Source organism: Salvelinus namaycush, chromosome 42 (assembly GCF_016432855.1).
Source record: "Salvelinus namaycush isolate Seneca chromosome 42, SaNama_1.0, whole genome shotgun sequence".
In the NCBI taxonomy this organism is placed as follows: Eukaryota; Metazoa; Chordata; class Actinopteri; order Salmoniformes; family Salmonidae; genus Salvelinus; species Salvelinus namaycush.
Window position 1 is genome coordinate 6,844,332 of NC_052348.1, and position 12,528 is coordinate 6,856,859.

General features: G+C 44.1%; 1 protein-coding gene across 1 annotated transcript; it reads right to left on the reverse strand.

Annotated features, from left to right (window-relative positions):
* Window positions 1-843: 843 nt before the first annotated feature.
* LOC120034726 (tudor domain-containing protein 7-like) lies at window positions 844-8,775 on the reverse strand. The gene is given in 15 exon segments (XM_038981329.1): window positions 844-1,208; window positions 1,400-1,411; window positions 1,893-2,196; window positions 2,841-2,845; window positions 3,744-3,868; window positions 4,074-4,172; window positions 4,307-4,436; window positions 5,158-5,390; window positions 6,017-6,128; window positions 6,130-6,211; window positions 6,286-6,788; window positions 6,992-7,221; window positions 8,160-8,307; window positions 8,609-8,730; window positions 8,733-8,775. Coding segments are annotated over 15 exon segments (2,265 nt in total). The 3' UTR covers window positions 844-1,091.
* Between the last annotated feature and the right edge of the window lie 3,753 nt (window positions 8,776-12,528).

Genomic DNA, 12,528 nt, shown 5'->3' on the forward strand with positions numbered 1-12,528 from the left:
AGTCAAGGTATTGAAACACGAATTAAACAGTCGACTTAAATAAATTATTATTTAAAAGTTAAAAAGTAAGTAAAAGACAAACAAAATCACAAGTTAGAAGGACAAATGGCTTAAAACAGATCAACTGCAAAGACCAAAAGTTGGTGCTGAATAATAACTAACTCAGTAAAGAACTTTCTATGCAAAGTATTTGATAGAAGATTGAAACTGAACGATAAAGGACACTTTTTGTATATACACTTGAACGACATAACCTACTAAGGAGATCGATGGGGTCGGTACTGCTGTTTAATCCCTTTCTCTGTATATGCACAACTGCAAATTGATTCACCCCCCCCCCCCCCCCCCCCCCACATATATAAGGGAGAAAAAAATCAGTTCTATGCTTCAGACATTGCTAAGCTGATAAGACTGCGGTTCTGCATAAATAGCTCCCCAATGACCTGTGACACTCTGGCAGATCTTTGTGACCTGTGGAATAAGTGAAAAGGATACCAACAGTTATATGCTACAGGCAGTGCTGTAAATCATTTCAGCATATGTGATAGACTCTGGCAGAGTTCTACCTGTGCGGCATAAGAAAAAGATACCACAGTCGTATGCGCTCTGTCTGTCCAGTCCGGTTCTACGGGGCGGTACTCAGCTCCTCTGGGAAGTCAGCCATGACGTTGTGAAACCAGATGTCTCTCCTTTGAAAATGGGGCCTGGTCAAAAGCAGTGCACTATGTAAGGAATAGGGTGCCATTTCAGATGCAACCAATGACTTTGTGTTATCCTTTTTGAAATGTATGTCGCTACTGGCTATTTATGTATTTTTGTAAATTCTCAAATAAATTCTATAAATTAATCAACCAATCACCTTCCTGTCCCAGGGAAGCTCCGCCTACACCACACTCCACATGGGTCACCAGGGGCTTCTTCACTAACAGTTATTGCCTCAGCCATGTGAAAACAAAACAAAGCCCATAAATCAGCTAGGACTAAAAACACAATGACGTCAGACTTCATTCCAGAGACAAGTGTGTGACTGGCTTTTTTCATTTGTATAAAATCAAAAAACTGTGGAGGCCTCCAAGCCCTAATCTGTCCACTCACTTATGGTCCACCTTGGCGGCGTAGACCTGGCCTTTCTGTACATCTCCGGGCCCCGGCGTCTTCTCCCTCTGGTTGTAGTAAAGGACCATCTCTCCAATCAGCTTGTACAGGTCCTGAGTTTGATTTGACACATTTCAAATGTACTGAACACAAATATAAAAACGCAACATGCAAGAGTAACAGTTCGTATGAGGAAAATCGGTCAATTTAAATCAATTCATTAGGCCGTAATCTATGGATTTCACATGGCTGGGAATACAGATATGCATCTGTTGGTAGGATAACTTTACCTGCAATTCTGTGCATTTTGCCATGGCTAATATGTGTTCTTTTGCACAAACATAAGAAAATATATACTCCTATAGTCATTGTTTTTTGAACTTTCAATTCTCCCTGACTGTCTAGCTTTTATTTTGGTGATTGTCAGTCCTCAAATATTATATTTAAAAAATGATAAAGCACCGTTATCTTTTCTACATACTTTACATGTGTTTTTAGTCATCTTAGTTCACACTGAAAGCAATAATTTTTACAGTTTGGCAAAGAAATCCATGTCACTTGAGTTCAACAATACAGACTAAAATATACAAACATATATACAAATACACGTGATCACCAAGACGAAACAAAATCATAGTCTAAGACTAAGCTACACCATTAACCATTTCTCTGCAGAGTCCCAAATGGCACCCTTTTCCCTTACATAGTGTGCTACTTTTGTGCAACTGTAGTGCACCATGTAGGGAATAGGGTGCCATTTGGGACGCAGCCATTGACAGCTCTCTTGAACTGCTTACCTGCAGCACAAAGTGTCCCGGGTGACAGGTCACAGACACGTAGACGTCCATGTTCTGGCCCGCCTGGGGAAGCTCCATGAGAAGGGACAGCGCCAGCTGCTTCTCTCCCCAAGCGCAGGTGACCAAAGTGGGGGTGAGCACTTTTGACGTGTCCCCAGCACCATCCAGAGGGCTGGGTGTCTTTGTGGAGACAGGGATAGGGCGCGGGCTGGGCTGTCGAGGGTAAACTGACCCACCATGTTGGCGACCATGGTGTCGAGGAAACTGGGGGTAGGGAGACCGTCCTTCTGGGGTCCGGGGGAGGCTTCCATAGGTCAGAGGTCACCATCTGGTGGTTAACACCGTTGGTGACATCCTGGCAGCCCTGAGGGGTAAACAGGTAGATGTGCAGCAGCTTGGCCTGGTCCAGCGTCGAGCTCTATAGAAAAGGAGAGGGTTAAAAATGCATGGAGATCGACATGACATAGGAGAATCAATAACATTTCATTTTAAAGTTCAGCTTGGAGATCTACAGCGCATAGAGGAAAGGAGGTAGAGGGTTAGATGCCTTGAAGATCTAACAGTACAGAAGGAAAATCAATCGAAAACATGTTTATCTTTTTCCCTTTTCAAAGTGCTTTTAACTAAAGGGGAAGAGAGGGTTAAAATCAGTCCGAGCCTTTCATGTTGTCTTTTTTGGACATCCAGTGTGCCTACTTTCAGTTTGTGGCTTCTGAAAGCTGATGAAAGCTATGCTAATGAGGACAACTCTGTGGCCCAATTCTTTCATTGCGCCAGCTGTGGATCACACCTGCTTCTAAATGTCTAATCAACTCTCACCAGTCTATGCTTCACTTTTTCCAAGCATCATATTGCTGCTCTTGAAGCAAGCAAATTCAATAGTTTTGTTTAAAAAAAAGTGTGCCTACTGCAATTTCTTTCCAAATTACATTCTGAACCAGCTGTTACCACACCTGTGGTACAAAAACAGTTGATACAGTGCAGTCGGAAAGTATTCAGACCCCTTGACTTTTTACACATTGTGTTATGTGAGTCTTATTTTAAAATTGATTAAATAGATCCCCCCCCCCCCCCTCAATCTACACACAATACCCCATAATGACAAATCAAAAACAGGTTTTTAGAAATACTGAAGAGTGGCTTCCGTCTGGCCACTCTACCATAAAGGCCTGATTGGTGGTGTGCTGCAGAGATGGTTGTCCTTCTGGAAGGTTCTCCCATCTCCACAGAGGAACTGTGGCGCTCTGTCAAAGTGACCATCGGGTTCTTGGTCACCTCCCTGACTAAGGTCCTTCTCTCCTGATTGCTCAGTTTGGCCGGGTGGACAGATCTTGGTGGTTACAAACTTCTTCCATTTAGAATGATGGAAGCCACTGTGTACTTGGGGACCTTCAATGCCTTGACACAAACCTGTCTCGGAGCTCTACGGACAATTCCTTCGACCTCATGGCTTGGTTTTAACTCTGACATGCACTGTCAACTGTGGGACCTTATGTAGACAGGTGTGTGCCTTTACAAATCATGTCCAATCAATTGAATTTACCACAGGTGGACTCCAATCAAGTTGTAGAAACATTGCAAAGATGATCAATGGAAACAGGATGCACCTGAACTCAATTTCGAGTCTCACAGCAAAGGATCTGAATACTTACGTAAATAAGGTATGTTTTTTTTTATTTTGAATAAATTTGCACACCAAAAATTACCTGTTTTCGCTTTGTCATTTTGAGTTATTGTGTTTAGATTGATGAGGACATTTTTTTATTTCATCCATTTTAGAATAAGGCTGTAACGTAACAAAATGTGGAAAAAGTCAAGGAGTCGAAAAAGCCATGAGTCTTTCCGTCCGACCTGTGGTGGGATGACCATGAGCTTGTACAGGAACAGAGGAGGGATCTCTCTCAGCTCTATCACCTCTACAGAGGCTGGGACTCCCAGGTCCACAAATCAAATTTGTGACCATGGAGGTTGGTGATCTGACAGGGGTACACAGACATACTGTTTGGTAAAAGCAAGCACAGCGCAGAATATAACAGAGCAGAGAATTGGTTTGAAACGCATAAGGTTTCACTATTACATTTATTTTGGGGTGAACAGATGTATTGTCAGAGAACACCCCATTGGGATACGTGTTCCTTCCATGTCCCCAAGTGTCTTCCCCATGTTGTTTATTCTCCAGACAGTCTCCTACCTCTACTCTGGACCACCTTCCTTTGTACAGGGCCAGGCAGCACTTCCCACAGAACGGCGTGGACACCAGAGACTCTGACATCACCTGGCGAAGAGACGATCAACAACATATTGTAAATCACATAACATTATTAGGCTATATGTGTAACAGCAATTTGTCCCCCCCCCCCCCCCCAAAAAAAGAGAATGGTGCGACTATCCCAACTGTCCTCATGTACCTGGGTTTATGAAGAAGGCCTCGATCTTCTCCAGGATCTTGTTGAGCTTGACCCGACCTCGGGAGGGCAGCTGGCAGAAGACGCTTTCGTCAGAACACACGTCGGTCACAGACACATTCGTATAGGTGCTGTTGACCTGGAGGAGAAACCACCGACATATTCAAACTCCAAACTTAGGAAATATGGGACAACACATTCATGAACACCTAATTGAGAATAAACCCTCATTACAGTGAGAAACAGAGAGAGATCGAGATAGATGACCTCACACGGCAAGAGAAAACAGGATGGGAATGCATGCATTTCAGATGGAGGAAGCACAAGATGAAGGAAAAAGGAAACCGCACACTGCTCTTGATAGTATCACCGATCCCCAATAAGCCTACGTATCGGTCTCACGGCCTTCGTCAGAGCTTTTGTGAAAAAAATGTTTTAAATTGGAGGAAGCACAGAACATAATATTGCATGTGGTACCTACTGCCGGTGTGCCATAGAGCAAGGCCATTAACCCCGTAATGTGCTCCACTCCGAGGCTGACCCTGTGCTGCTCCCAGCATGTCAGAGACAGAGCGAGACAGAAAGAGAGCGAGCGAGAGAAAGATGGAGAAAGAGATGGTGACAGACGCGTGAGGGAGAGAGAGAAAAGAGAGCGGGAAAGAGAGATGGAAAAAGAGCGAGAGCGATTAAAATCAACCTCTTGCCCCATATTACATCCCAGAGGTACTTAGATCTGAGAGGATCCCTGAAGGATAAAGACAGCAGATTAAACACACAAGAATCTGGAACACCATCAACTGTGGTGACGTGCCACGTGTAAATAAACATTACATTTAGCTAACTGCTTGTATTCTCCATCACGCAAATCCCAACTCGTCTTTCCAACGAATCCTTCTCAGTAGACACATCGTAGTTGCGACGCTCAGAAGAGACGGGGGAAATGGGAGTTGAACTTGGTTAACAGCTAGTGTACAGGTAGCCGCATGGAAGGGCAGCTTGAGGAAGTCTTTCTGCAGCTCCAATAGCGTGGTTCTATTGAGGACCTCAGAGAAGCCATGGTCCACGTAGTACACCTGTAGAGCAACAAGGCAGTCTGGTTATAAACAGGGCCTTGAACTCTCTGTGGACTGAAAACCTACAAGGTACAGCCTTCTAGTAGTACACCTGCATGGCTGGTTACTGGGCTAGTGGTCCAGGTAAAACACCTGAGGGGCAACAAGACAAGTCTGGTTATAAACAGGGTCTTGTAGGTGATGTGGACTGGACACCTGTAACTAAGCCTAGCATAGGAAGGGCCAATAAAGCATCCTCATTATTTCCTGCTTCCCATGATTATTATTTTTCACACTAGACTGTAAAATCCAACAAAAAAGTTGGCAGAAAAGTATCCCCATGAGGCCATTCTAACCCATTACCACACACTTCTCTTTTCACCGCATTTTAATAGGCCAATGTTTGTTGAACTTTTCACCACCTAATCGTGTTTTGGCTCACAGTTCCCTGCAGCGCTTCACAAACCTATAGGGGAGATTTCCTAGTCAATGTGTTTTCTATCAGTTTCTTCTATTGGAGTTGGCTCAGGATTGGGAGGGAATCCATTTCAAGAGTCGATTCCCGACTCCAGGAATTGAGGAATCAGAAATTACTCCAATATATGATCACCTGAATAAACAATGAATAAATACAAGAATATTTCTGGAGGAGAACAGGCAGCCCTACCTTGGCCGGGGCCGTAAATGATGGCCTTATTTTTGTTGTCGGGCATGGGGTACTCCATGGTGCAGATGGCCAGTAAGAGAGACAGGTTGGCCAGGATGTCCTCTGGGAAGGGGGACCTTGAAGGTCTCCTGGTAGAGCTTGGGGAGTGCGTGGGCCCACAGGCCGTGGCTGTATTTAGACAGCAGCTCCTTCAGTCTGAGGCGCGCCTCCGCAGGGATGCTCACCGCTGTAGGGGAGAAGGGGGATAGGGGTATTGTGGGTAGGGGAGCCCATCCATGTGGGGGAGGTGAGGAAGGGAGGAGTTGGGGAGGTGGGGGTGAGGGGGGGGGGAGTAGGGAGTAGGGGAGAAAGAGGTAGTTGTGGGCTTCCATGAGGGCGAGAAGGACGTAGGGCAGGGTCTCCACAAATGACAGGTGGGTGTAGGGAGTAGGTGGGAAGGAGAGGGCTTCCACACGGTAGAGGGGGCAGTTGGAGAGGTGGGGGTATGGGTCGGGGAGTTCTTCCACGAGGGGGCCGGTGGAGTAGGCGAAGTCTGACTCTGGTTCAAGGAGGGGCTCCGCAGTGAATAGAATAGAGGGGCCAGTTTCACTGGGTTGGCGGTGACTGGTTTGACTGGAGCGGTAGTGATGGGTTTGGCTAGGAGGGTTGTGGCTGGTTTGACAGTATAAGGGGCCGTTGGGGGTTTGACTGGTGCGACAGCAGTGCTGGGGGGTTTGGGCTGAGGGGGGTAGACCAGCCTATCTGCGCGATTGGTACTAACAGGCTTCTCAACCTGAAACACAAAGTTTCACTCAATGCATCAAAGTGCATTTTTAAAGTGCACGAAACATCTCAAAACACTACAGTAAAAAGGTGTGACTATTTAATGTTCTGAAAATCTGTGGGTGAAAAATAAAGTGGTAGCTATTCTATCATTTCCTTTTGATGCTGATAGAAGGGAAACAAAGAGAATATGATTTTCCACTAGACACTTACTGAGCAGTTATGTGTCCAGTTCTCCAGGTCTATGACTGCTTGGCCAGGTAGGTCCTGGTTGTGCATGTCCCGGTACACAGAGGGCAGCTTGGACAGCCACAGACCACTGCAGTACTTCTTCAGCACCTCAGAGATCCGACTCTGGACCACCTGGGGGTTGCAGCCTCCCGGCTGAAGGGCTTTGGGCGTCGGAGGAGGAGCAGAGACGTTACTGATGGTAACGGAGGGAGCTGGGAAATAGTAGGATGAATGGATGACACATTATTACATAGTATACCAGCCAGTCATGTCCAGTAGGGTAAAAACATTTTCAAATGTTTTGTACAGTAACACTACCACCACTAAAGCATCCAGAGGACAGATATGCACTGTTCCTTTTATTTCTTATTTGTATTTTTTAAACTGCATTGTTGGTTTGGGGCTTGTAAGTAAGCATTTCACCTGTTGTATTCGGCACGTGTGACTAATAAAATGTTATTTGAAACCAGATGGCCTCTAGGGGCATACATAGCATACACTTCCTAGGAAGAAATACTCTCAGTCTTTCGGATTTCAGACAAAATCTCCACTATGAATCTGCTGCCATGGAATTAGCCAAATCTCCAACTGGAGAAAGGTGGGTCCCACTTGACTTACCAGGAGCTTTCTGGGTGGTATTCGAAATGTGATAGTTGACTTCATTCACCAGTCTAGAAGAAAAGGTACATTTCTTGTCTGGCCTGAAAAAAGACAGAGGTAGAGTAATATCTGTTGGTACTATTTGAATGCAGAGAAGACATTTTGCAGTAACGTTACATCAAATGACATTGAATACGGTATAACATCACAAACCACCTATGCCTTACACAATGGTGTGTGTTAGTGACTTGTGTTAGAGGCTTCTCTGGAGGAAGACAAGGGGAGAGATGGAAGAGGTAGATGTCAGTGATGATAGCATCCTGCTTCACTTTTTCACTCACTGATTGTATTAATATGTGCAAAGAATCAGGAGAGAGAGAGACGGAGAGAGAAATATAATTTTGGTCTGAAAGGCCCTTATTCTTAGATTTAAAAAAATAATAATCAAGTTCTCAAAGGAATAGTGAACTGGGCCATCGAGGAAAGACACATTCAGAAAAAGAGCCATTGTCAGATGACACTGACTGTGACAAGGACAGACGAGACCTACCATAAAACACAAAGTTTGAAGCCAATTTCGACCTCATCTGACAGTTCAGCATCTGGGAGCTGCCAGGCGCCCTCTTGCTGGACTTCTGACGGGCGACCAGCTGAGCGATGTGGGCCGTTTCTTGACAGACTGCGGCGAAGCACATTATCTACAGGAGAAATACGGAGAGTACAAGCTCATACAAAATGACACATATTGGCTTAAAACTTTAATCTGACTAGCTCAACTCTCCTCAAACTCCAAATCTGTCCTTCCTCCTGAAATGTGCAAGTCTTCACTTCCCTCTATAGATTGAAAAGGAAAGTGGCAGGTAGAAAGGAAACGGCTGGTATAAGGGTTTTGTTTGCTTAGTCGGCTCGGGGATTCAAACCAGCGACATTTCGGTTACTGGCCCAACGCTCTTAACCACTAGGATACCAGCCACCCGTTTATTGGGACGTAGGCCTTACCTCCCCAATGCAATTCTCCATCCTGACCACAGAGGGGATACTGCGGAGGAAGCATTCCAGTGAAGGGTAGCCCAGTTTTCGGTCAGGGATGAACTCCCCCGTCAGCGGCCTGTATTCCGCCTGATGGACACCCCGTTCTTATTGGCCTGGAGGACAGCCCGGAGCATCTTCTTCATCAGACATCATGACACCTGGTCAGGAACATAATGATAGCTGCTGGAAGTAGTTTGGGGGTAGGGGTGCTGCGATGGGGGAAATGCAGAATATTTTTTGCAGGTGCTGAAGACTTCTACGTCAGTCTGCAGATACAGGACTAGTAAATGCCCAGTGCACTACTTTTGTGATGTTTTTTAACTATGTAATAATTTAAATGGTCTATTCATTCCTTTTTGTAGACACTCTTATCCAGAGCAACTTACGGTTTACATTTTCATACTGGTCCCCCATGGGAATCAAACACACAACCATAGCATTGCCAACAGCATGCTCTACCAACTGAGCCACATTATCACATCATCACAAACCACTTGATGTCTCAATGTACACAATTATTGTATTGTGCATTGTTTTTCTTCATGGTGATGGAAAGTCTACAGGTACAAACCTAGATGATTATTCTTATATATATATATATATTAAATGTAACCTTAATTTAACTAGGCAAGTCAGTTAAGAACAAATTCTTATTTACAATGACAGCCTACACCAGCCAAACCCAGACGATGCTGGGCCAATTGTGTGCCGCCTTATGGGACTCCCAATCACAGCCAGTTGTGATACAGCCTGGAATCGAACCAGGGTGTCTGTTGTGACGCCTCAAGCACTGAGATGCAGTACCTTAGACCTGCGCCACTCGGGATGACCAGCCTATGTACAATACAGCAATGTACATTTATCTTAAGTGGTTTGTAAGGACGGTAAATAAATACTGCAAAAAAAAAGGGCTTGTTTTCCATGTATTCACATGGAAAAGTCCACAGACCCACTCCAAAAGGCTTTCGGAGCTATCATCGACTCAGTGGGTTTTGTCCAACCTGTCTCCGGACCTACTAACTGCCACAGTCTGGACCTAGTTTTGTCCCGTGGAATAAACATTGTGGATCTTAATGTTTTTCCTCATAATCCTGGACTATCGGACCACCATTTTATTGCGTTTGCAATCGCAACAAATAATCTGCTCAGACCCCAACCAAGGATCATCAAAAGCCGTGCTATAAATTCTCGGACAACCCAAAGATTCCTAGATGCCCTTCCAGACTCCCTCCACCTACCCAAGGACGTCAGAGTACAAAAATCGGACAACTACCTAACTGAGGAACTAAATTTAACCTTGCGTATTACCCCAGATGCAGTCGCACCCCTAAAAACAAAAAAACATTTGTCATAAGAAACTAGCTCCCTGGTATACAGAAAATACCCGAGCCCTGAAGCAAGCTTGCAGAAAATTGGAACGGAAATTGCGCTACACCAAACTGGAAGTCTTCCGACTAACTTGGAAAGACAGTACCGTGCAGTATCGAAGAGCCCTCACTGCTGCTCGATCATCCTATTTTTCCAACTTAATTGAGGAGAATAAGAACAATGAAAAATGTATTTTTGATACTGTTGCAAAAATTCAGCATTCCCCAAGAGAGGATGACTTTCACTTCAGCAGTGATAAATTCATGACCTTCTTTGACGAAAAGATCATGATCTTAAGAAAGCAAATTACGGACTCCTCTTACGGACTCCGCATATTTCTCCAAAGCTCAGAGACACTCAAGTTTTTTAATACTATATATCCTGACACATTGATGAAAATAGTCTTGGCCTCTAAACCTTCAAGCTGCACACTATCCCTATTCCAACTAAACTACTGAAAGAGCTGCTTCCTGTGCTTGGCCCTCCTATGTTGAATATAATAAACGGTTCCCTATCCACCGGATGTGTACCAAAAGTGGCAGTAATAAAGACTCTCTTGAAAAAGCCAAACCTTGACCCAGAAAATATTAAAAACTATCGGCCTATATCGAATCTCCCATTGTTCTCAAAAAAGTTTTGAAAAAGCTGTTGTGTAGCAACTCACTGCCTTCCTGAAGACAAACAATGTATACAAAACACTTCAGTCTGGTTTTAGACCCCATCATAGCACTGAGACTGCACTCGTGAAGGTGGTAAATTACCTTTTAATGGCGTCAAACCAAGGCTCTGCATCTGTCCTCGTGCTCCTAGACCTTAGTGGTGCTTTTGATACCATCGATTACCACATTCTTTCGGAAAGATTGGAAACCCAAATTGGTCTACACGGACAAGTTCTGGCCTGGTTTAGATCTTATCTGTCGGAAAGATATCAGTTTGTCTCTGTGGATGGCTTGTCTTCTGACAAATCAACTGTACATTTCAGTGTTCCTCAAGGTTCCGTTTTAGGACCACTATTGTTTTCACTATATACAGTTGAAGTCGGAAGTTTACATACACCTTAGCCAAATACATTTAAACTCAGTTTTTCACAATTCCTGACATTTAATCCTAGTAAAAATTCCCTGTCTTAGGTCAGTTAGGATCACCACTTTATTTTAAGAATGTGAAATGTCAGAATAATAGTTGAGAGAATTATTTATTTCAGCTTTCATTTCTTTCGTCACATTCCCAGTGGGTCAGAAGTTTACATACACTCAATTAGTATTTGGTAGCATTGCCTTTAAATTGTTTAACTCGGGCCAAACATTTTGGGTAGCCTTCCACAAGCTTCCCACAATAAGTTGGGTGAGTTTTGGCCCATTCCACCTGACAGAGCTGGTGTAACAGAGTCAGGTTTGTAGGCCTTGCTCGCACACGCTTTTTCAGTTCTGCCCACACATTTTCTATAGGATTGAGGTCAGGGCTTTGTGGTGGTCACGCCAATACCTTGACTTTGTTGTCCTTAAGCCATTTTGCCACAACTTTGGAAGTATGCTTGGGGTCATTGTGAATTTAGAAGACCCATTTGCAACCAAGCTTTAACTTCCTGACTGATGTCTTGAGATGTTGCTTCAATATATCCACATCATTTTTCTTCCTCGTGATGCCATCTATTTTGTGAAGTGCACCAGTCCCTCCTGCAGCAAAGCATCACCACAACATGATGCTGCCACCCCCGTGCTTCACGGTTGGGATGGTGTTCTTCGGCTTGCAAGCCTCCCTCTTTTTCCTCCGAACATAATGATGGTCATTATGGCCAAACAGTTCTATTTTTTTTTCATCAGACCAGAGGACATTTCTCCAAAAAGTATGATCTTTGTCCCCGTGTGCAGTTGCAAACCATAGTCTGACTTTTTTATGGCGGTTTTGGAGCAGTGGCTTCTTCCTTGTTGAGCGGCCTTTCAGGTTATGTCGATATAGGACTCGTTTTACTGTGAATATAGATACTTTTGTACCTGTTTCCTCCAGCATCTTCACAAGGTCCTTTGCTGTTATTCTGGGATTGATTTGCACTTCTTGCACCAAACAGAACGTGTCTCCTTCCTAAGCGGTATGACGGCTGCGTGGTCCCATGGTGTTTATAGTTGGTACTATTGTTTGTACAGATGAACGTGGTACCTTCAGGTGTTTGGAAATTGCTCCCAAGGATGAACCAGACTTGTGGAGGTCTACCATTTTCTTTCTGATGTCTTGGCTGATTTCTTTTGATTTTCCTATGATTTCAAGCAAAGAGGCACTGAGTTTGAAGGTAGGCCTTGAAATATATCCATTGGGTGCCAAGAGTGTGCAAAGCTGTCATCAAGGCAAACGGTGGCTACTTTGAAGAATCTCACATCTAAAATATATTTTGATTTGTTTAACACTTTTTTGGTTAATACATGATTCCATATGTGTTATTTCATAGTTTTGATGTCTTCACTACTATTCTACAATGTAGAAAATAGTAAAAATAAAGAAAAACTCTTGAATGAGTAGGTGTG